General features: G+C 41.3%; 1 protein-coding gene across 1 annotated transcript in view; it reads left to right on the forward strand.

Moving 5' to 3' along the window:
* ARHGAP20 (Rho GTPase activating protein 20) overlaps nt 1–26177 on the forward strand; it is a 106530-nt gene that overhangs the window by 17234 nt on the left and 63119 nt on the right. Inside the window, exon 2 of the mRNA XM_018556242.1 lies at nt 12809–12894. Coding sequence (XP_018411744.1) covers nt 12809–12894 — 86 coding nt within the window. The remainder of the gene's footprint in view (nt 1–12808; nt 12895–26177) is intronic.

Below are 26177 nucleotides of genomic sequence, written 5' to 3' on the forward strand. Positions count from 1 at the left end.
TGAGGTTTACTCTACAGATTATTGTTGTGTTGTTCTGGTTGAAAGAAATCAGATTTTATTTGTTATCAGTATTAGAAAATCATAGCTGTCATGTCAGACTGACATGGAAAAGAAATTGAAATAACATTAAATTAAAAGATACTTACCTTGTTACCTCTGGATCTCCTCTTTTTATGTTATTGGCGATTATTTCAGTGGGTGAGGCACCTGGGAAATGTTCCCAAATATCTTTTGATGATGTTTTGTTCCTATTGCACTTATGTTCAGTTGTGTAGATTGTTTATATGGCTTGTATTTTTATATAAGCCAATTTATAACAATATTTTTAGAAAAGTTACAATTTAAGAAGAACACCGGGCAAAAGTTTATTAACCATTGCAGTGGGGTTAACCTGAAGTGCAAATGTTAATGGGGCGTGAGAACACAGAGGGTCATAAGATCACTGCAGCGGAGGAGGAGACAGCAAGGAGGGAGCGCAATGAGGTTAAACTGTGTTCACTTTGTCTAATCATGAACAAAGAAAAATCCAGGTTTTTTAAAATCATCAACATATCATTGGGTATTCAACGTAAGCACAGCTTTAGTAAATAAATCCCACTTACTCAAAAAGCCAAACAAACATAAAAACATGCTAGTTATTGGATCTAGCATGCAAAAGGGGCTGATTTTGTGTGCAGTTAGTCAGTTTTAAAAATCAAGGACATTCTTCGAACATGTTGTGGGGAAAATGCTGAAAACCTTGAAGTGTCCCTGGAAATTCAGGGTATTTGTAAAAAATGATTGGCAGTTATGAAATGATCTCAGGCACTGGTAGACATGTAACTAATAACAGAGAACAGGTCAGAGAAGGCCAAGTGGAAATATAATAATATGCATTTAACCATAATTTACATCAAGCTGATGACTGTCAGATTTTGCTCCGATGTCGGCCCTAGTCTGCCTCAATGCTCGTTCTGCTGATTCCACTACACTGCCAAATGTTGCTTCTCTGGGGAAATGAACTGTGTCTGTGATTTCATCCAAGCCAGCTGCATTCAAGATAAATGTACCATTTTATTGTATGCCTTAGAAGGATGTGATCCTCAGGTGCACTGTGTGTTTTACCAAGTCATATTGCAGTTGGTAGAGATAAAGAATGTCAAGATGTTGTCTTACTTCCTGTCTTTCTTCTTTTCTCCCTTTCTTTCTTTGCTCTCTCTGCTTCCTTCCATTGTTCCCATTTTCAGTTTCTCTCCTTCTTTCCTACTTTCCTCACTTTTTCCGTCCCGTTTTTCTCCTTCCTTTCTCACTTCCTTCCTTCCTTCCTTCCTTCCTTCCTTCCTTCCTTCCTATGAATACCGAGTACCGGAAGTCCCATTCAGGAAGCCAGGCGGCGTGTAATGACGCGGTGCCCGGCTTTCTGATTGGCCGGGAAGCTGGCTCCATGCTCCCTCATCATGAGGTGACGAGGGAGCATGAAGCAGGCTTCCCGACCAATCAGAAAGCCATGCACCGCATCATTTCAGCCACCTGACTTCCTGATTGGCCAGCTTCCGACCAATCAGGAAGCCAGGCAGCGTGTCCTTACACAAGTGACGAGAGAGCATGGAGCCGGCTTTCCGGCCAATCAGGAAGCCGGGCAACGTGTAATGACGCGCTGCCTTGCTTTCTGATACTGGAAGTATTGGGCTAGACATCGGAGTACGAGTACTCGTCCAAATACTCGGCATCCCTAAAATATATATATATTAGTCCATTTCTCTTTTACAGTACTTTGATGAAAGCTTGAGCTCTATGGACATATGCTTTTTGTTTCAATAACTTTATTTATTTAGCTAGAAGTGTGTTGTAGTGCATTCTGTATTAACTCAAATAAAAATAATACAAGATAGATAAAAATACATATTCTGTCATCAAGAGAAGGAAGTAAGGGAAACGTTCTTGTACCTTCTAGCGCCTATTAATACAGATAACCTAAAAGCAGTTTCTCACTCTATTTTTTTTTTTTTTTACATTTTCATGCTTGCCGTGCCAAATTTTAGTATTTCATAATAAAGATATACGCAGACTTATGTAAGGTCAACTGCTCATATATTTAACCTTTGTGAAAACTTTGCCAGGGGAGCTTTCCTCATAAAGAATATTATAGAGAAAGAGTATATGTGCAAGCACAGGGAGCATTTAATACCACGGGGGCATTCACTTTGCAAAGGGAAAGTGAAAAAAAACATTCACTTTGCAAAGGGACCAACCTCTACTCCTTTAGTAATTCAACTGTATAGTCTCAGGAATATATGCAGAAAAACTCCTGCAAGTATCAACTTTGAAAAACAGCCGAATGCTGGGTCATTCTATACTATTTTCTCATAGTACCAAAGCTTGTCCGCCTCTTCCTGCCTCATACATATTTTTACTGGTCAGCAAGCCAGCCAATCATAGTGATGGGCCAATAGAAATATAAAGGGTGAGGCTTAGGGGCAACCATTACCATTACTCGATGACTCGGAATTCATCCGTATGTGCAAGTTTTTTGAAGGTGCTGCAGGTAACCTCTAGGTGCCTGCATGCTATACCTGCAACAGTTTTTCTGTTTTTGGTCTACAGACAGAGTCTCTTTAAAAAGTGAGAGAGAGAGAGAGTCCATGGTCCCATCGCACTCCATCACACTCCTGACCTCTAAAATCCCTCAGAAGAGCGGGTGCAACAGTAGTCAACGGGTAAATAGACGTTTGCTTGCCAATTTGGAGTGCCGGTGTCTCTGTTCCTGCATCTTTAAAAAGTGAGGTGCTCCATGTCTAGGCACTCTTATCTGTGACAGATTCCCTTTAACCACTTCAAGACCAGGTGTTTACACCCCCTTCCTGGCCAGGCCATTTTTCAGTATTCAGCGCTGCGGTACTTTGACTGACATTTATTCTGTCATGCAACGCTGTACTGAAATGAATTTTTTACCATTTTCTGGGCACACATAGAGCTTTCTTTTGGTGGTATTTAATCACCACTGGGGTTTTTATTTTTTACTATAAAAATTCAGCAACAGTCAGAGGCCTCCACTAAAATGTTCTGGTATAGGAGGAATTAGGATTGCTGGTAATGAACTGCTGAGCCGGCCGGGAAGTGGTTAAAGCTGTCATTGAAAACTAAAAGTTGGCAACATTACAGATGTATTTTTCCATTACTGTTATGCTTTATAGTAGATAGCCCCTCTTAAAAGCATCTGCCACTTTTGAAATATCTTATTCTTATTTTAGTTCACGCCAAGTTATGAATTATTCACTTGTATAAAATGGCTTATTTGAGAGCTCTTTCCACAGTGAAGCACATCACAGCCTTCTTAAAACGGAAGGTATTTACATGTCATCAACTCTGCCACAAACCAAAAAAATAAGCAGTTTGTTCTCAATTAAGGATAGAAGATGGAGCCATGAAAATCATTCCTTTATACCCCAGTGGCTAGTTGTATATTCATGAGTTTATGGCATATATACAATCCAATATTAAAGCCTAACTCCAGGGAAATTAAACATTTTCCCTTGCAGTGGGGCTGCCCTTGCACTGCTAGGGTTAACTGCTCATTTATGCCAAGAGGACAGCATAAAGCTGTTTTACTTACCTGATCCCCAATCCTGCTGGCTCCCTTCCAGCTGCTAGACCGGTCCCTGCTGCATTCCTTCACTTCGGCAGCCTAAGGACCACTGACATCATCCAATACAATGCAGGCTCCATAGCTCTGTATTGTATATGAGGATGTGAGTAAAAAATTACATACAGCTGTTTTAGATTTTTTTGGCAATCATCAATGCAATGTATGGAGAATATATTTACTAAAGGAGTAGAAAATTTACACTTTACAAAGTTAATTTCCATTTAGCTTAATTAATGGCAGATAAAACAAACCATAACACCTGACCCCGTTTTGCAAATTCCGCATGTGTTAGTAAAACTGTACAAAGTTCTCTAATTGTGTATCAAGGTGAGTTATACCCTGGTTTGTTCAGTACAAATTGGGCTTTCAATTGGTGGTAAATGTGAATAGAAAGATCCTGATATCTAACTGACCCTAAGGCTAACACTGACGCTAACCTAGATCAGGCCTTGATCTAACAAGTTTATATTTATTTATTTGGTCACATGCCTTTTTTCAACATTCTTTTCCTCTAATGAGAAGAAAAAGTATCAGGACAATGCATCTCTTTCTTCTCACAGAGGAGAAAGAGATTGGGAGGGTTCAACAGATAATGATTACCATGATAGCCAATCACAGGCCATCTCAGGGACCATGTGATTGGGAGCCTGTTCTCCCAACTCCCAATCATTAGTATGAGACCTGGAACTGTCAGTGACAGTTTGGTCTCTGTGCAATCTACGAGCTTGAAAGTGTGCTTCCAGCACAAACACATGTATCCATATTTGTGGCCTCCATGGAAGAAGGTCTACTCTTCCGTGAGGTTGTATATATGCATACACTTAGTTTAGTGAATGGGTTGAAGCTGTGCTGTGCAGCTATTCAGTCGTGTGCAAGCAAAGTCCTGTATTTAAAATGTTCCTTGCACCCTGTCATTGAGGTTTGAGCACCCCAAGCAGACATATCTGTGAAACTAATACTTAACTTTACTGGTCAGCTGGAGGAACCTTTAAGAGCAGTGGGCACCAAACAGATTGACACTTCTAAAAGTGTCGGTTTACCTGCAGATGTCACATGAAGATTTCTCACGAATGCAGTGGTGTTCCATTCTGTTGGCAATCTTGTTTCACAGGTATAGCTGTTTGGGGGTTTAGATTTAATAACTGGGTCACTTTATGAGACATTTTCCTGTTTCAGCTATAAAGTGAGGAACCCGTGGCAATGCCCCCAACTGCTGTCGAGTGAAATCTCTATCCTCATACCCCTACCAATCAGCTGTTGGAAATAAGCCATTATGCTTTTTTAAGGGGACATCTTATTCTCAGAGCTTTTTAGGTTTTTCTTATTCTGAGACTAAGCAGAATGTGTTGAGCTTTCTAGCTGAATCTGAAGAACCTCCTTATTGAAGAACGGAACATGCTGAATCGAAACTGTAATATCAAGTTCTCCTATTTCACTTACTATTAAATTTGATTTACTATGCCTCCAACATCATACATCATCACTCCCGCCTGCAAATTATGTCCTCCCCATAATCTTGACTTAATATAAACATAGATTTATAACATCTGGATAATATTACACTATAACATTCATTTTGCTTGTTATTAGTCCATATACTTTTTTTTAGGAATTCCAGTCTATATTCACCCACACACCTATGGCTGAAATTTCATCGTATTTACATAATCATGGCAACAGTGGTGAACTTTATTCCAAGTACAGATGTTCCATTACCTTTCTGCCATGTTTTTCACCATAAACATACCATGGTATTTGGTTGAATTAATAGTACTATCTAAAAGACATGGTAGATATTTTATTTCCCTCCTTAAATCTAGTGACTGGCAATTTTGTAATAGTTTTATGTTATGGGTTAAAAGAGCACTAACTAAATAACATTTTAATTTACTTCATGTCTTTGGGAAAAGGGAAATCCCCCTGACGGGGCACAAAGACAGCAAGAAAAAAAAAATACCTAACAAGGATTTTAATTATTACCTACTGTATCAAATACAAAATTCAAACAAATGTTTTAGCTTCACACATGCTTTAAAGTGGACCTTTACCCCCTTTCACTAAAAATCACATATGAAATCATCTTACACTCATTAGCTAAACAAACATATTTTTATTTTACTTACAATTTCTTTTTTTCTACTTCTAGTTATGGCACAAATTATGTAATCTGCCCAAGCATTGCGTCCTGGGAAGGTTACATCAGCAGAGCATTGCTGGGAAATTCCATCTGTAATCTCATCAGATTTCAGGGAAAGGCATTTTACTCCCCTGACATGATGTACATGGTCACATATCCTAGTCACCAGGGACGTGCGGTACCTTTAGTTCCAGGTAAGGCATTTCCCAGCCTCACCCCCAGCACGTCCCGCCCCTGCCCCATGAAGCCACGCCCCTAGCCCAATGAAGCCCCACTTTGCCATTGGTCCAAGCCATCCACAGAACTCACGCCTCTAACATAGAGTAGAGGCTGTGACAGCTCTTGCCTCACTAGTTAGGATACACAAACAGTGGGGGAGTCCGCTGCTGTGTAACCTTAACTACCTGTCAAAAGCCGGATGCAGCGCTGCCTGTAAGTAACAGGCAGCTCTCCGTCCATGACAGGTTACACAGCGGAGAGGTTTTCCCTGCTGTGTAACCTGCCTGAAGCCAATCTGAATGGAGAAAAAGCTGTCAGCTTCAGACTTGAAGCTGACAGCTTTTTCCTCCATAATACTAGGTGAGGCTCTGCCTCACCTGCCTGCCCTGACCGCACGTCCCTGCTAGTCATGTGCCAGAGTTCCAGGAAGTAAAGGGAGATATATCAATCTGCCCTTAGTAAAAATGGCCACTGTGGGAAGAATGGGAAAGAAAAGAGAAATAGGGTATGCAAAGAATAAAAAGCCTGCAATTATCTAGAAGTATTTGTTTGTAGATTGTCATTACTAAAAAAATTCTAAAGATGTCTTTGTTATTTTTAAGTTATGGGTAAAGTTCCTCTTTAAAGGAAGCCATTCAAGTTTAAGGAATAAACATTCTAAACCCTACTGCAGGGCGGGAGGGGGACCATATGATGTCACTGGGCTGTTATGTGTGCAGGCCTCTTATATACTAGCCAATATTTTAAAAGTTTATTTTTTTGCTCTGTGTTCTAAGATGATTACCCATCAAAGAAAGTCCCAATCAATTATTTTGAAGCAGGAATGTTGGTGCCTTCATAGTCACACCTATAGCATGTTAAAATATCTCAGAGTACAACTTTGTTGCATAAAGGTTCAGAAGATAGCCTGCAAGCTAAGCAGAATTAAAGACCTGAGGTTGGATTGCTGCCGGAACATTTTACTAAACCATCATTCGGCCCAGCGGAGGGAGGACCAAGGGCAGGATTACTTTCTCCCTCCCACATGTTGTAGATTTCTTTGGCACTAGTTAGGCAGGTTCTGCCCTATGCATACCCAAGATATGTATAGATTTCAAATAGCCATGCTTTAAATATTAGAAGATGTATAATGTAGATGAGAGATATGCAGCAACATTGGCAAACTCTGTATTGCTAGTGCTACCTGGCTGGTGATATATATAAAATATTACATGGGGTTGATAAGAAGAAAGGAATTCTGTACTGGGTCTTCTCCTTGCTAATGGGGTCCTTCAAATCATAAAAGTCCCTTATATAGGTTTATTTAATAAGACAATACTAGGGGGGTCATTTATTAAAGTTCTGCCCAGCGTATGCAGTTGGCAAGATGGCGCTGATGAGTATACAAATTTCCTATACTGAATAGTGCCATCTACGGGTGCTAGTGCCATGTGAACAGCATCTATCCAGCTATACACTGGCGGAACTTTATGACAAATGAACCCCAAAGTGTCTTGTCAAAGTACGGAGTGCAATCATCTGCAGAACTTTACTCAGGTCAAGTATGTTAAAGATGAGTACTGATTAGTTGCTATGGGCAACTGTACTTTGCATGTTATTAAATAAACAACCTACTATGACTATATTTCATCTTGCTTAGCCAAATTATAGTCAAATATCAATTAAATGTTAACATTCTGTCTGGCAAATAAGGGAATAAGTAAAATGCCTACCTGTCCTGGGGAAACTTCTGCTCCAAAGATCAATGGCAGTAATTCATGTTACAAAATACTGGCATGTGGTCATGTGATCTCAACTGACAGGGCAAGGGAAATTATTTTGATTGGCTAGTTCTTCTTGAATGTCTGTCATTAATGTGTTTCTAAAACCAAAACCTTTTTTCTTCTTGTTTTAAACAGAGTAGAAAAACATTAGACGTCAATAACTATTTACTCTGTACCATTCTAAATGTAATAAATAAATAATACTTGAAATAAAAGAATCCTTCTCAAGTTTGTATTGCTATTTGTGTTCTTGCTGGGGAGATGCATTCTCCCTGTTTGTCCTCCCTGCTGAGCAACTGATCTTGTCTTTCTTTTGCTTTAAAGTATATTCACTATATTACCAAAAGTATTGGAACGCCTGTCTTTACACAAACATTAAATTTAATGGCATCCCAGTCTTAGTCCGTAGGGTTCAATATTGAGTTGGCCAACCCTTTGCCTGCCGCTATTACAGCTTCATATCTCCACTTCTCTAGAGCCCAGTGGCGGCGTGCTTTACACAACTGCATCCGACGCTTTCCATTGCACTTGATGATGTAAGGCTTGGATGCAGCTGCTCGGCCATGAAAACCCATTCCGTGAAGCTCTCTACGCACTTTTATATTTCTTTTGTGTCCTGCCTGTCCAAGTGCCTGCCCATATTCTTTATATCTTGCAGAGGGATGTACTTCAGTTTATATGGGGGGAGTCTCGCCCTAGGGTCAAAAGACAAATCCTTTACAGGCTTAAATTATAGAGTGTTTTGGGAGTTCCTTATCTCCCAAACTTTTATAAGGCGGCACAAATTGTTTCCATTGTCCGTCCAGAGCGAGATTCCTCCTGTGGGTCACTTTGGACCAGGTAGATTCTCATCCTAACCCGGTCTATAACCATACCTTGAAAGTTTGGGACTTGGTCAAATATTTTGGTAACTTGGCTTCTCCCCATCCTCTTCATTTTTCTCTTACATGATGCCCGTTGTTCCTCCCAGGTATGGATCATTTTGGTTAGTTTTCTTGGTGAAGTATTGCTGGCTTCCATGACATTCACTCTCTCTTATTTGATCAAGGAATTTGTTCTTTCACTCAACTTCAATCATCGCATAAAGTGCCTCCATCAGAATCTTTTCGCTATTTTCAGTTACAGCACTTTATCCATTCTCTCCTTCAGCCCCATTCCCCTCCTTAAACTCTTTCCCCTTTTAAGCATCGGTGTCGTAATGACCCCCATTCACCAGGTCTGATCACCTTGATTCAATCTTGGCTGTCAGCCAATTCCTTTACCATGAAAGCCTCTTATCAGTCCTCGTGGGTGGCAGAATTGGGATATAACCTTGCCGATGAAGATTGGACAGCGAATTGGCACAAAATAGTCACTTGCTCTAAAAATATCTTAGCCTTGGAAAACTCCTATAATGTTCTCTTTCGCTGGCATTATACTCCTAAACAGGGAACACAAACACAGTGCGCCTCCCTTGTGCAGAAGTCTTTATTTGTTAAAAATAAAAAGGCAAGAAATGTACTCACAAACCAGCAGTCAATAGAGAGCCTTAATGGTAGAAGTATAGTCAACACTGGCAAAACATCAGAACAGTCACAGCATGAACTATACAGACTGGAGATCCCATCCTTTTACCTGCATGTCAGCTTTGGTTAATGCATTTCTGGGGACACACCCCTTTTGTCAGAACCTAGCAACCCTCTCCTCCTGGATGTCAGATATCTTGGAAGGCGTCCATTCAGAGAGAGCCAAGGACAGGTCACATGGATCAGCCGGCCAATAAGAACATCCCCTTAGATGTCAGGTGACCACCATCTGAGAGGGCGAGTTTGAACTGAGAGGGCGAGTTCATGCTCTGGCTGTTCTGATGTTTTGCCAGTGCTGACGATACTTCTCCCATTAAGGCTCTCTATTGACTGCTGGTTTGTGAGTACATTTCTTGCCTTTTTATTTTTAACAAATAAAGACTTCTACACAAGGGAGGCGTACTGTGTTTGTGTTCCCTGTTTACTAGATCTCCAGTTACCCTGACTGTTAAGGGAAGGTCCCTATTCCTGTATTCCTAAGAATGCGATGAATCTGGCGCTGGTGGGATTATATATTTGGTATTATACTCCTGCCTGCTTACATAAAATTATCCCGACTTATTAACCAAATTGCTTTTGTGTTTTTTTTGTTTCGGGAACTATGTATCACATCTGGTGGTATTGCCCTAAGGTCAAGAGACTGGATCAGGGTGTATGCACTGATTAATACAGTTTTAGGTTGCAACATAATTAAGAACCCATATGAGGCCTTATTACACAAACTAGTACCAGGGGTAACGAAACATCAGTAGACCCTGATTACCCATATGTTTACAGCTACTAAATAAACCATCGCCAAGTCTTGGAAGTCTTCGGCTATTTGTGAAGTGAAGACTAGAGTCACAAATACTATGATTAATGAAAAATTATCAGCAATCTTAGCTGACTCTCATGGTAAATTCTTGAAAATCTGGATTTGGATAACATACGCCAGCCCACATTATTTTGACGCAACCTCTCTGCTCTGAATTACTATCTTTTGAGATGTTCCCCCTTCTACCTCTTTTCTTCTCTCTGATTCTTATACTGAGTCACTACATCTCTTATTACTACCCTTTCCTTGTGGCTCTTTTCCCTTTCTTTACTTCCTATCTGGCTTTCATTCTTCCTTACCCTTACATCTTATCTCTGCGTTGTTATCTCTTTTTCCCAGGTACCCCAATTGGGGAGCATTGAAGTTGTTCCCTCCCCAACCCTACTTGTTGTTTGAGAGGTTAGTAATTATACGTTTCCTGAGTTCGCCCCTGTGACCGTAACATGACCTTGATGGATGCTGAAGGAGTGATGGATGCGGTGTAGTGGCTGCCCTGCTGAGCAGCTGATCTTGTCTTTCTTTTGCTTTAAAGTATATTCACTATATTACCAAAAGTATTGGGACGCCTGCCTTTACACAAACATTAAATTTAATGGCATCCCAGTCTTAGTCCGTAGGGTTCAATATTGAGTTGGCCAACCCTTTGCCTGGCGCTATTACAGCTTCAACTCTTCTGGGAAGGCTGTCCACAAGATTTAGGAGTATGTCTATGGAAATGTTTGACCATTCTTCCAGAAGCACATTTGTGAGGTTAGGTACTGATGTTGGACGAGAAGGCCGGGCTCCCAGCTCCGCTCTAATTCATCCCAAAGGTGTTCTATCGGGTTGAGGTCAGGACTCTGTGCAGGCCAGTCAAGTTTCTCCACCCCAAACTCGTTCATCCATGTCTTTATGGACTTTGCTTTATGCACTGGTGCGCAGTCATGTTGGAACAGGAAGGGACCATCCCTAAACTGTTCCCACAAAGTTGGGAGCATGAAATTGTCCAAAATGTCTTGGTATGCTGATGCTTTTAAGAGTTCCCTTCACTGGAACTAAGGGGCTAAGGCCAACTCCTGAAAAACAACCCCACACCATAATCCCCCCTCCACCAAACTTTACAGTTGGCACAATGCAGACAGGCAAGTACCGTTCTCCTGGCAACCGCTAAAAACCCAGGCACGTCCATCGGATTGCCAGACAGAGAAGCATGATTCGTCACTCCAGAAAACATATCTCCACTTCTCTAGAGCCCAGTGGAGGCGTGCTTTACACCACTGCATCCGACGCTTTGCATTGCACTTGGTGATGTAAGGCTTGGATGCAGCTGCTCGGCCATGAAAACCCATTCCGTGAAGCTCTTTACGCACTGTTGTTGTGCCGATCATGAAGTTTAGAGGTCTGTAGCTATTGACTCTGCAGACAGTTGGCGACTTCTGTGCACTGTGCACTTAAGCATGCGCTGACCCCGCTCTGTCATTTTACCTGGCCTACCACTTCATGGCTGAGTTGCTGTTGTTCCCAGTTGCTTCCACTTTATTATAATACCACTAACAGCTGACCGTGGAATATTTAGTAGCAAGGAAATTTTACGGAACACCCAAATCCAATGATTTGGAGGGGTGTCCCAATACTTTTGGCAATATAGTGTAGCATTCTACGATTTGCCTACTTATGTTTTGCAAATGCTATAATCATTTCTGATTGTTACGGCTGCTGCATCATCTAACTAACTTTGTTGTTCACTATGTTCTGTATGTATCTAGAAAATGAATACAAATTTGTGAAAGAGAAAATTTTACCAGATGTAAGGGGAAATTTTCAAATAGGGACACCTGTCTGAGAGGGGAATTCCCCTCACTTTGGAGAGATTTCCTCTTCCTGGTGTGTCTTCATTACAGGAAGTAAACGGAAATAGCTCCAAATGGGTAAAAGACATTATCAATTTCTTACCCTAAATATCTAAATATTAGAAAAAAATGCTTTTGATATACTTTAATATTTCATTTAATACTTAATTGTATTTCATGTAACCAACAGCTTGTATCTGGTCCACCATTTGGTCTTGGGGCCGGCATTTGAAGTTCTTCCTGATTTTTCTTTCTCTGCAAGCAATTTATTTAGTTTGTCTGGGCCATTTTATAATTTGCTCAGTTACTGACCAATAAAACGGTAACCATTTGGCTATAGATCCATTATAACTGTTACAATGTCATATAAACATCAGAAAGATTTTAATCAGCAAGAATGCACAGAAATCAATAAGCTTCTTTAGGTTTCTTTTACTTTTCTCGTTGACATTCTTATGCTGGGCTGGGCTGCACATTTAGTGGAGTGTTTAGGGAAGACAGTTATCTTAACCCTATAATCAGACATATGTGTAGTCAGTGCAGGCCAATCATGACACATGAAGGGATGGGAGCATTGGTCTTAAAATACATCCCTAAGTCTAACTGATATGCCTCAAAACTCTGTAGGAGTTTTACAATGTAAAATGTTGCTTTGCTGGACACTCCAACACATATACCTCTGCACTGAACCAGAGGAAGGTGCACATTCACTTATACATACAGTTAGCAATGCATACATACATCATATACACATCACTGATTCAGTTATAAGAGAGCAATTAGTTCATTTATGGGGATTTTTGTTGATGTCCAGTATTAAAAAGCTAACTTTTTTTTGTTTTCTTTTGTTCTTTAGAAAATGAAGAGCTTGGCACAAAGGCGCCAATCTGCACCATCTCTTGTAATAAGTAAAGCGCTGAACAGATCCAGAACCATAAACAAGTAAGTTATACATTTTATTTCATGTAAGCATCTGCAAGACTTTACATGTAACAGCTTCTCAACCTTGGAAAAAAGCAAGAAATTAATCTAAAAAGAAAGAAAAAAAGTATTTCAAAGCGATAGTGCTGCTAATAATTTTCTTGTGTGTGTGAAAATGACCGTACAGAGATCGGGTTCTTTTTTCATGTTGCTCTGTAAACTATTACTCTGTGTTACTGTAGCTGATATGTTAGGCAAAAATAGGTAGTAAAATGATTACTGGTACATTTTTTTCATGGAATTAGAAGACAGGAAGTTAAATGTTTGCTTGAAAATATCACTTCTCACTTTGACCATCTTTATTTTAAATATTGAAATGATTCTGTTCAAATCAAACAGGTTAATGAACAGTACAAGTGGCTGATAGCAGATCCAGGCTTTTCTGTCACGTAGTCTAGGCTTAGGCCCTACATCTTCACGCCGTATGTGTTTGCTGCATTTTGATGGAACTGGATGAAAACATAAAAATCAATTTGTTTGGAAAGGCAAAAGTTTTAAACTGCCTTTAGGGCACAGCTTTGTACTTCAGGTATGTGTTAACAGACTATCTTCTTCCTTTTGGCCTGGTAAATATACCATTGAAGAAAAATAACCCTTGAAGTGGGGCAGCCCCCACACTGCAAGGGTTAACTGCTGTTTTTCTCTAGGGGCACAAATAAAGAAGAGATACTCACCCGATCCCACCTGCCTGCTAGACCGGTCCCCACAGTCTCTTCTCCCCGGGCGCTGGCAGTCTAAGCCCTGCTGATGTCATCACATCCATTCACCTGTATTGGCCGTGAAGACTCTGACGGACTTACCACAGCTGGAGCAGGTGGAGAGAGGTGACCAGTCACTGCAACAGAGGATCAGGTGAGTATTTCTTCTTTATTTGTGCTCCTAGAGAAAAGTAAGCAGTGAACCCTTGCAGTGTGGGGGAGTTCCCACTGCAAGGCTTAATTTTTCTATAACATGGAGTTCATTTTTTAAAGTAATTTTTTGTACAGTATTTGCTTATTAAAAAAAAATCAGTTGATCCTGCCAGAAATCCAATGCTTTCATGGGTCCTGTACAATCTGAAGTCTTATCTCAAGCATTGTTATTAGCCCTGACAGTTTTACTTCTGTAGACTTTAGAACCCCTTTCCCTTTATTATGGCGATACGGAAGGGGGAGGTGTTCTGTAGTCCTAGGCCTGTTATTTCAGGTCCAAAACTGTGGCACAGTATGCCATTTTAGCTGGCCATAAGAGCCACTACATTTTTTGGTACTGTTGAGCTTCAGTATTACTCTTTTTTCTGATGGTTTCCATGGAAGGCTTAAAACGCTGAGGATCTAAGTGCTGTATTAGTAGCTGGAGTGTTGTGTGTGCACAATTTATGCTCTCTGCTACCTTTTCAGTGGGAGGTAGCTTCGTCCCATAATTGCTCCTATTTTGCAAGAGACATGCAGTTTCACCTCGGTTAGTCCTTCTTGCCTGCTACAGTGACCTAGTCAGGGGCCCAGTATAATCACAAACCCTGAACCCCTAAATCTCCCAAAACATACAGAAAAGTTATCTTTGGCATGAAGTGATGCACCCACTTTCCAAAGAGGGAGGACATCTGTCAATGACCATAAAGCATCTTGGGCCCTGAGTAGGAGACATGGCTTCCAGGGGCTACAAGCTACTGTTTAGCTCTCTGGTCCCTGACTCTCCACTCCAAGACTCAGACTCTACAGTCCAGGAGTCATCTAACTCTGCGATCCTGCATGAGAGTTCTGGGCTTGATGGTAGTATCTTTCGAGGCAGTGCCATTTCCACTGAGCTAAGTTCCACTTCATACAATACAACATTCCCTTCCTTGTGGGACAAATCGGCTCAGCTTTTAGAAAAACTGACTTGCGGCTCTGAAGACCAGGTTATCTCTGGCCTGGTAGCTCAAGAATCCAGCTCTGAAGTTGCACAATATGGTCAGCAAAAGAATTTCAACTCCTGATCAACATTCTTGAGCTCAAAGCAATTTGGTTGTCCCTACATTGCTGGACACCCCGCCTGGATGGTAATCCAATTAGGATCTAGTCAGACAGCATCACAACTCTTGCTGCAGCAAAAGAGGTAGAAAGGAATCTAGCCTGGGCAGAACTCCATATTCCAGCCTTGTCTACCATTCAGATTCCAGGCATAAACAATTGGCAGGCAGACTACCTAAACCAGCAGCGTCTAAATACAAATGGGGGACACTGCATGTGGACCTCCTAGCTTTAGGGTTCAACAACAATTTGGACAGTTTTGTCTCCAGATGTACAGATCCTCTGGCAGAAGAAGTGGATGCTCTGGTGACTCCATGTGATCCACACAGCCTGATCTATGCCTTTCCTCCCCCGAAACAATTCCTTGTCTACTTTGCAGGTTTGAGAATAAGGGCATTATGGTGATTCTCATAGCTCCAAACTGGACCATGTGGATGTGGTACGCCAACCTAATCAACTCATATCTCATATCTCATATCTCATGGACCGGTTTACCGTCAACAGGTATAAGGTCCTTCAAGCCGTTCTTTTGTTTGATGCTATGTGGGCCTGCTATTATTTTGTTGCTGTTGCCCACCACTCAGTTGGACCTCTTTAGGACTTCCCATTTTTTTCTGAATAACTGAATCCTTGCTTAATGAACAAGAAAGAAAATAGTTTTGGGCTTACCATAAAATCCATTTATTGCGGTTCATTAAGGGACACAGGTCTTACTCTGTGTTTGTGATCTAGTCCTAGTCCTGCTTTTCTACAAAACTGAAGCATGCTGGTAATGGGAGGGGTTATACTTGTCTGGCCGCTGTTTTTTTGTTTACCAGTGTTTAAATCCTCCTGTAGGCGGCAGTATAACCAAACTGCCATTGAACAACTGAATTATGTGCCCCTTAACAAATTTAAGAAACAGATTTTATGGGAAAAACCAAAATTCTATTTTTGTAGCTGATTGATTTTTTTTGCCAGAGATAGTGCCGGCGTTTCCTGCTCATTACAGACTCAGGTGAAAGTGTGCATATTATAGTTATGTTCTTGATGCAGAATGATCTTACAGTAATTGGATCTTCCTACTACCATCTAATGTTTGTGGATGGCTTTATTGTTTCACTGGATTATCAGGCCAGAAGCCAACTGTGTGTAGCAAACTTTCTGGAAAAAAATGTTTTCATCCTAGATACAGCTATATGGAAAGAGTTGGCACTACTGATCAAATAACATGTGTTGTTGATCTTCTAAGTAATATGTTAACAAAGCCTCTGCAGAGATCAAATTTAAAGCCCATCTCCAGTTAGCTATAAAAAAATGTTCCCGCCCACTTTACCCTCCTTTAGCTGTTTGTTAGTTTTATTTTTTTCTTTAAACCTACTAAAAGCCTCAATTGCATGCCTAAAACTGCAGGTGCATAATCAACTGGACCCCAGTTCTTCTTTTTTCTGGTTTGTAGTGTATGAGGGTCTTTCTTGTATGGCCCACATCATGTCAGATGGCTGTGTACATGGACACTGTACATTGGCTGCCATAAGTATCCACTACAAGGCCCTAAAGCAGTCCTCACAGGGTCTTGAGATCTTGCAGCAGCAACATGATGATATCACAATGCAAGGGGCAGCAGCAAGTCATCTGGACTGGAATTCAGTTTCCAATCACTGCTTTAAATTACCAGTAGAAGCATTGTGGATGGTCACATGACGACAGACTTTGGTAAGTTAGAAGCTTTTTTTTTTTTTAAACTGATGAAAGGCTAGGACTTGGAGGAAAAGGAGCATTTGGGCTAAGGAAACTAAGCATGGAAGGGACACCTGTCAAAGATTTGCTGCAGTGTGCCCTCGCTGCTTCCAAATTCCTGTCACCTGCAGTATCAAATGTTCAACTTTAGAAGAGTCAGTCCTCCTGAGAGACATCCCACCATAATGCGGAGCCTCAGAAGCCTATTGTGGCTCGACCTGCTTTACATTGCACAGCGGGGGCGTGACTTAATGTCATCTTTTCTTACAGTTGTGATTTGTATTCTTTGCTAATCTTTTCTATTCAAATGTAAGTTCCCTGAATCAGGAGGAGTGACAAGCTTATGCTAAACATGACATGTTTCTGCAGATTTTAACACATAATTTAATACATATTATACAAAATGTAATTACATAACATCTGTGGGTAGTGTTTACACAATGTATACATTGCTTGCAGCATAATCTAAGATATTTTTTTTTATGCGTTCTACTAGGAAAGTAGGAACAAATTCCTTGAGCAACAAGAAACAGCTAAAGGAAATATTTAAAGGATGTGATTCCTATGATGCTTCTTCCATAGAACTGATTGTCAGGGTGTCTAAATGTTGCACACTTTACATATTTAGCTTTTCTTTTCATAGTTATTGTGCCTAAAAGAGACCATGTCACCACCTTAAAAAATTGCAGGCAAAAACAAAGAAAAAGAAATCAAGGATTTTAAATGCTTGCAGTTTTTCTTTCCATAAAATATTTTTTTATTCAATTGCACAGTGGCTTTGAACTTGCTAGCAAATTTGACTTCTTCGTTAAGAGTCGATTCCCTAGCACAGCACCCTCCCTCCTTGCACTTCATTACCCTCTTTTCTATGCTGGCCTAGCTCCTTCACCTCTCCCTCGACCTCCCTACATAAACTTGTATGTAGCTTTCGGTGGGGGGAGTGAAAGGGAAATAGAGTGTCATTTTAGTGATAGCGCAGGGTCTGTTGGTGCTAGTGACATCACATCCAAGATAGCAGCAGTCCCTGGGCTTTTTGATGTCTACAGAATGTAGGTCTTTATAGGTAAATAACATGCAATAAATACCATAAATGCATACTCTCAGGAGAGGATTGTTGTTAAAATGAATGGTCTGGTGACAGGATCTCTTTTTCATGTGCAGAAACATGTCCTGTACCTTGTAGCTGTTGTATGTACTACTTTTTAGAAAAGCGGCACAAAAATGCAATCTAAAAAGGGGTGGCCACAAGTTTGCATACGGCAGTATCTGTAGTTCTGGTAAACCCATCTATTACTGAAATATCTATCTTTAAAGTTATTAAAGGGTTTTTAGAAAGACCAAATGGTAATTTATGTTTACTGGCCCTTAAAAAAAATATCAACACTCAAAGACAAGATGTCTGCCCAGTACAGCACAAGGCTCACCATATCAGCCAAACCGCCATAGGTCTGAATGTAATGAGAGCCTTTCTTTGCAGTAAGCAGGTTAAATCCTTTAACTGCCCATTTCTAAAGTGCTTAAATAGAAGGGGAATTTTACCACTTGTATTAGATGTATGCCAAGATAATCACTATAAATGCTGATTCTAAAACAAAGAGTCAGAGAAGAATGGTAATGCATAGTTTCACAGCCAGACATAAATTATTGTGGAATTTTGTCCATGTAGCAGCTCTATGCGCTGAAATCAAGGACAACAAGATCTAGGATTAGAATGTTGTCAAAATGTATCAAATTAGCATTGCTACATAGTACTTGTTAAGTAAAGGTCATCATTAGCTTGCTATCACTTCCCTATAATATAAATGTGATTATGGGATTCATAACTAATTTAAAGAGGAGTTAAACAATAAGTAACTTCCAAAACAAATAGTACAATTTAACATTTTCTTCACTGGAAAGGCAGATATTATTCAAAAATAATTCTGGAAGTTCTTCTGAAAGGAAACCTGTCAGATGATAAAACAACTAACAATGCTTCTAACATGCAGGGACCTTGTGGTGTTCACAAGTATCTTTGTGGCCATCAGATTATTTTCTCTATACTCATGGGCCACATGGATACAGGCCCACCCTATACGAAGGACCTTGGCTTCTGCCCTGAGTTCAGGCTTAAAGAGGACCTTTACCCATATCTTTAAAATAAGAACAAACACACCTTTAGAAATGTTTAGTAATGACAACCTACAAACATATACTTCTAGATAATTGACGGCTTCGTATTATTTGCATACTTTTTTTCTCTGTTCTTCCCCAGTCTTTACACAGTGGCCATGTCTACTAAGCGCAGGTTACTAGCTCTCCTTTTACTTCCTGATTTCTGGCACATGTGACTAGACATGTGACTAGGACATGTGACCATGCGCATCATCTCAGGGGAGGAAAATGCCTTTCCCTGAGATCTCAGGGGATTACAGATGAGATTTCCCAGCAATGCTCTGCTGATGACAAGGCAATCCCAATGTGCATTGCTTTGGCAAACTGAAGTCATTTTGCCCTTTCAAAGCAGGAAGTGAATGCTCTGCAAGTGTAAGTATTTCCTAATCACAGCATTTTACACCTGACATGTCTATGTTATTATTAATCGTCATACGTAGAGGGATGCATTGGTAGAATTTGATTTTTGAGTGTAAGGGTCCGCTTTAACCCTGCCCAAGCTCACCCTTCTATTATCTGTCCATGGTGTTAAGGGGGGCTTATCTCCAAGCTGGTCAGAAGTCGAGGTCTTTTGTATAGAATGTATCTTCCACCTAGGGATTTGCAGGAGCAAATAATGTGAGGTTTAATGAATACATGCTGTTTTGTTGGTGTTACTGGTTCTCCACACTTTTATGACTCATTTATGTTCATTGTAAGTTCATAGTAAGTCTACTTTAAAGCCCATGTGAAGTCTTGCCCTTTTATTTTGTATAGTTCTGTACCCCACATGTTATAATTTGTGAGTAATTTTTGCCAGGAAACACCTTAGAGTCTAGCGTCTACTACCTGTCAGACATTCAGGTGACCTGTTCAGCTTGTGGCCTCCATGACTCATCCTTGAAAAATGGGTTTAATAATGACAATGATGTGGGAACTGTTTTACTTTGTAAGTTCTGCAATTTTTTTTTCTTGTGAATAGGCATATACTAGGTACATTTTGCTAAATCCTCCACAAAGGGACACATTTATGGTTCCATGCTGCATAATTTGTCAGCAGTAAATAAATAAAGATTTCTGGGAAGACTGAATATGATGGTGGAAGTAGAAATCAAATTGCAGTATCCATGCCAAATGGCAGTGTTTCAATTTACTAATGCCCCATCAATGAGATGATCACTGACTAGTTGCTATGGGTTAATATACCTTCATATTATCCTCGTCTTAGTAAATAAGGACACTGTCAAGTTAAAACTGAAGATGTAAGCAACTATGTGGCTGGCTGTAATGATCACCCTGTCATTTATCTTGTACAGCCCTACTTGGTAAAGCCCTATGGTTTGCCAGTTTCTTTATCTTTTCAATGGCCCTGATTCTAAGTCTGAGAAAAATGCAGACCAGTTTGTTTACCTCCTAGTGAGCTCTAGCCTCTGTAGTAGTATAGATGGAGGCTGTTCTACCCATAATAATGCAGCTAAAGGACCTATGCCTATCCTCACACTCTGTGAAAAGCTTGTTGAATCGGGTTGCAGTAAATTATGCACTTCATAGGACAAAGTATTGCTGCACTGCATGTGAGACCCCATTCACCCAAATCCGGCCCTGCATGTGAGACCCCATTCACACTGAGCTACAACAAAATAAGCGCTTTTTCAGTGCTGACTTGAGCTGATCGACTTTGAGTGACATTGAGCGACATTGAGCTACAGTGCACATTTTGTCACGCTACGTAGCGCTTCTTTTGGCACTCTATCAAAGTCTACTGCACATGTTCGAGCGACTACGTCTACAAAACGCCCAGTGTGAATGGGGTTTTAGGGCCGGTGCACACCTAGGCGATCTGTGACCGCACGGTATTGTGCATGATTGATTGCATTTCAATGGAGATGTTCACATATTGCAGCTCAACGTCGCCTGTAGCCTGTAGCTGAAGCTTGTCGCTCGAACATGTGCGTGATTGCCGCCCATCACAGATGATCGCGCTGTGGGTGCCAATATTTTCTAATGGCACCCTAGTCGCACCGGGCAGATCACGCGGTTTCCCGCCGCAATTCCGCACAATCCTAAAATAGCCATGCGCTGTGTATCACAAAAAAAGGTACATGTACCTTTTTTCTATGATTGCCGCGCGGATGTCACCCAATTGAAATCAATGGAGCCACGTGGCAATCGCTGTCTGCAATTGTGCAGGACCCCGCGATCCCAGGAAGCGTGATCCTGGATCGCTCAGGTCTGCACCGGGCCTCAAGCAATACAATTTCAGTACTGTGCATTGCCGCTAAAAGCACTTACCGTATTTTGCGGTCCATAAGACGCACCGGATCATAGGACGCAGGGAGCTCCGGCGCGCCTTATGGAGCACTCGAGACCGTAGCTTCTGTGACAGCTTCTATGACAGAAGCTGCGACAGAAGCTGCAGTTAGTGACCGCTGAGACAGGTGGCGCTGTGATAACAGCGCCACGGTCTCAGTGATGACACAGAGCAGGCGAAGAACGTCCGTTCTTCGTCTGCTCTATGGTTATCTCGATCGTCGCCGCTGCTCGGTTTTAATACGAGTGATCTCGTTAGATCACTCGTATTAAACGAGCAGTGGCTCCTACTACTCACCCGGCGCCCGAAACTGCATGTCTCGGGCGTCGGGATTCACTCCATAAGACGCAGGCACTTTTTCCCCCTCCTTTTGGGGGGAAAAAAGTGCGTCTTATGGAGCGAAAAATACGGTACTTTTGCAACATTGGTCAAAATGAAGAAACATTAAATGCCACAATCGTTGTTCCATTTAAAAAAATAGCCTCGGCCTAATTCAAAATCAGAATATTGATTCTACTCAGGCTGTGGCTGTGTTCTAATGAAAATAAATTGTAAGACGATAGCCAGCACTTCAATTGTCATTTGTAAAAGTGTACTTTTCCTACAAGAATTGAACGCATGAGAATTGGGACTTTAATGGGATCTAAGTGAATTAGTTATTATGTCATAAAATTAAAGGTATATTTTTTCAACAAAACCATTAGAAAAAATGTTAAGAAATGTTTTATTAACTCTTGCAGTGTGGCTACCCATGCACCCCAAGGGTTAACTGCTCGTTTTGCTCTAGGAACAAAAATTAAAAAGTTATACTCACCCGATCCTTAGATCTGACTTGCTGTTTAGTCTTGCTCCCCCTCCACTGCAGCAGTCTAAGGTCTCTGAGGGCTTGTCCACACAATTGTGGAACAGATCCAGAGCAGAGCAGTTTAACAACGCATCAAAGATTCGTCCAATGTATTCTAATGGTATTTTGGGCTCTAGTTCACATCACAGCGTTCAGTTCCAATGCATGTGGAAAAACTGCAAGGGGCACTATTTTTTCTGCTCTGGAACGCACCAAAATGCATGCAAACGCATCAAAAACGCATGCAAACGCCCTGGACTACACCTGAAAGCCCATTTTTGGCAAAAAAAAAACCCGGATCGGAACGTATCACAAGCACGTCAAAAAATGCACTGCACTTCATATGCAGAAACTCATCCAGATGTGGTCCGGATTTGGTGTGAACAAGCCCTGAGTCATCATGTTCTGTACACTGTGTATAAGACATGAGGATGCCAAGGGACATACAATGGCTGCAGTGGAGGAAGACAGGCAGGAGGGAGCGCTGCAACAGCCAGCTGCTTCTGTGGATCGGGTGAGTATATCTTTGTTATTTTCTTCCATAGACCAACATGAGCAGTTAACTCTTGCAGTGTGGGTGTTATCCCCACTGCAAATGGTTAATAATTATTTTCCCCAGAGTTCTGCCTTAAAAACGAGTGCAAGGTGAGAGTTCAGTCATTCTAATATTGTCAACATTCTACTGTTAACGTTCTTTGTAAGTCATACAGAGTTCCACCATTGCAGAATTTTGTAGCTGATGAATTTCCCACCCCAGTGAGGTCCACAACCACTTTGAAGTTCACTATGACCTGTGATTCTAAGCAAATGTCCTTTCCAGATTTACCATTTACAAACAGGACAATATAATGGAGACTACACTATACAGAAAACCCACGGCCACCAATGGCATCTCACATGTCACCAGGGCTCCCCCTTTTTCTCCAAGGTGGAACTTTCCACCCTTTAAAGAAAAACTCCAGGCACTAGAAATCTTAATCGTTGCAGTGGGGCTAGCGGCTAGCTGCAAGGGTTAACTGCTCATTATCGTCAAGGAACTAAAATAAAGAAATATTCACCTAAACCTCAGAGCCAGCTGGCTGCTAGACTGGTCCCTGCAGCCTCTCTATTCCTCTGGTCCAGCAATGTAATGTTCCGCGGCATCCTCACTGGATGTGATGACTCACAGGACCTTAGACTGCAGTAATAGAGGGGGAGGCTGCAGGGACCGGTCTAACAGCCAGCTGGCTCCGAGGTTCAGGTAAGTATTTCTTCGTTATATTAGACCCTAGACGAAAACCAGCACTTAACCCTTGCAGCACAGGGCTAGCCCCAATGCAAGGGTTAAGATTTCTACTGCCCAGAGTTCTTCTTTAATGCATGGCGTGATAAATGAGCTTTGGATGTAAATAAATGTAAACTAGCAATGTATGACTTTCTATAAATATATGCTGCATATGTATGAACAGAGATTTGTGTATGTCATCTCGTTAGAGATCTTTGCCCTGGAATAATATTATCGACCTCTAAAGAAGCTGATTGCTATAGCAAAACGGGTCTGAAAATTGGAGTTCTAACTGTAGTAATCCTCTGCAGAAGTTTGTAATGGTGGAAGTCTATACGACTCACCGAGAATACTGATTGTAGAAAGCTGACTATCAGGAGGACTGATCTCTTTGCATCATGCAACCGAGTTGTTCTTTTTGTTTTTGTTGTTGAATAAAATACATCCTTGGTGTCCTATGTGACATTGGTTGATTCCTGTTGTGTAGTAAAAGAACTAAAATTACTATTGGAGAGCTGGCCATTTATACTGATGTCATTGATGGCACCATCGATGGCCATACATCCACATCCGTGAGGGTAGGACCCTCTATACCTGGAATGTGATTAGCTGATATAAACTCAACTCCAGGATTTAAAAAAAAAAATAACCCTTGCAGTGGGGCTACCCATTGTCTAGGGGTGAAAATAAACAAAATATACTCACCTGAACCTCAGTCCCGTTGGGCTGGTAGATCGGTCCCCTTGGGCTGGTAAATCAGTTCCCGCATCCTCTTCTCCCCTTCACTCTGGTGGTCTAAGGACTGATGATGTCCTCATGTCTAATGCACGTCCATTGACTTGCATTAGACACATCTGGAGTGGTGGGGGAGAGAGGTGAGTGCTGACCGCTTTTAACCGAGAATTAGGTGAGTGTATGTTCTTTATTCCATCCCCTAGACAAATACGAGCAGTTAACTTTTGTAGTTCAGGGGCGGCCCCACTGCAAGGGTTAATTTTATAAAAACCTTGAGTTCTTCTTTAACTTTAAAAAATCTTTTATCCTAAGGTGTGCACCCCGTTTAGCAGGCTCCATCCATGATTGGGTGTGCTATATGTATCTTTATATTGCTTCGCACTTGTTCACAGTTGTTCCCTTCTCTAGTGCTGAGGTCTCAATCTGCTATATACTCAGTGGGATTTTGGAGGCCGTCTCTGCAAGATCACTTTAGAAAAGTTTAGGAGAAGTCGCAAAGCAGCGGCAATCCATCTACACATGCTGATGAAATGACATGGGCCAAATGATTTTTACATGCCATCTGCTTCCCTGTTTTTCCTTAGATGCAAAAGTTCTGGTGTGGGCGCAGGGTGGGTACTTTGTGTGCCAGACATTTTCTTCCCCAGCTTATCCTGCTAGACGAGCCCGTCAAGCTGTTGTTGTTATGCTGAACTCGCAGTAATGATCTGAGGATTACTGTTAAAGATAAATTATTCATAGCAATGCTAATTGTAGCAAATTTGCAGATTGCACACAATGCAGGGCTAGTGTTTGAGAACAATGCTTGTCTCAGCAGTATGATTCCTATAGTCTCTAATGACGGGACCGCTTTATCACTTACTGGAGCTAATTAACAATTTTGTCTCTGTTGCTGCAGTTAGGAAGGCTGGTACATGCAAAGTGGCATAATAATTTTTGTCTGTGTTCCTCCTGCTTTCTTTGAGAGTCAGTGGGAGCCATTTTAGTGGAAGCCATTTTGTGTCTGTGCCCACTCATGACTAGCATACACAACACACATACATGTACTCACCTCCCGTTGGGCTGGTATATAACACTATACAACATAAGAAGACAACTGTTGCATCATGGGTGCAAATTTTGTTTCTCATTATCAAGGATCACAGGCCAGGGGTTAATGTGGGTACAGGGACGAGGGAGGGCGGACGATGTACAAGGTTTCGCCATCTGTTGCACGTCCTCGGTAATCGACCAGCACACAGGCAGATTGTCGCATGAACCCAAGTTCCCCAATCTGGACACAAAGTAGCAGCTGTAAAACAACAACAAACACACGCGCACACACAAATATATAATCTGCCACTACCCACAAATTATAGGCTTGTGAGGGACCTTCTGACACTTCAAGCAAAGCTGCATTTGCTCCAGGATGGAGACTACCATAGGTTAGAGTTAGGACCGCACTACACTGAGGGGCCTTGACGAGGCAGTGCGGCTTTCACATATTCTGCAGAAGACGTATATCTAAAACCTCTGTTTTTAACCTTGGCAGTTAGAAAGGGTTTTTTGCATGCTGGCTGGTGAGTGTGCTTGGAAATTGTTTGCTGTTGTTCTGATACTTCAGACACACAGGCTTCAGACAATATACACTGCCCTCACTAGCAGGTACAGGTTAGGGAAACCAGGCAATGCTACTTCTAGAGTTAGTATGGACAACCAAAGGCTGCTTGGGAACAATAAAAAACAGCATGTTCATTTTAATATTCAATATCCCTAGGCAAGCAGTTAAAGATCGTTCCAAAAAGTCACAAAAACAAAAGTCGCACAAGTTAAAAAAAGTGAGACATACAAATACAAACAGTATTAAAAATAGAATTCATACATTTACAGAAAGTGAAGATGAGATAATCACCAGCCCACACGTGACATACACTTGAATCCTTGTTCAGTTTATTAAACTGTCACATTATGTCATAAATGCCAAAGTTCCCTGAAGAAGGGACCCTGCGTGGCCCCAAAACATTGGCATTTATGGTGTAATGTGACAGTTTAATAAGCAGAACAAGGACTCATGTGTATATCACATGGGTGCAGGTGATTACCTTATCTTTACCTTGGAATTTCACACTACGCCATCCGTGTTATCACGGCGAGCACCACCATGCCAAAAGGTTGCGACGCTATATGGAGTGCAGGTGGCTCATGGCACTTTCACATTTACAGAAAGATTATTTCTCCTGTTCCCAGGACAGGAAAGAAAACATGGAC

Source organism: Nanorana parkeri, unplaced genomic scaffold (genome assembly GCF_000935625.1).
Source record: "Nanorana parkeri isolate BGI_ZX_2015 unplaced genomic scaffold, ASM93562v1 scaffold229, whole genome shotgun sequence".
In the NCBI taxonomy this organism is placed as follows: domain Eukaryota; kingdom Metazoa; phylum Chordata; class Amphibia; order Anura; family Dicroglossidae; genus Nanorana; species Nanorana parkeri.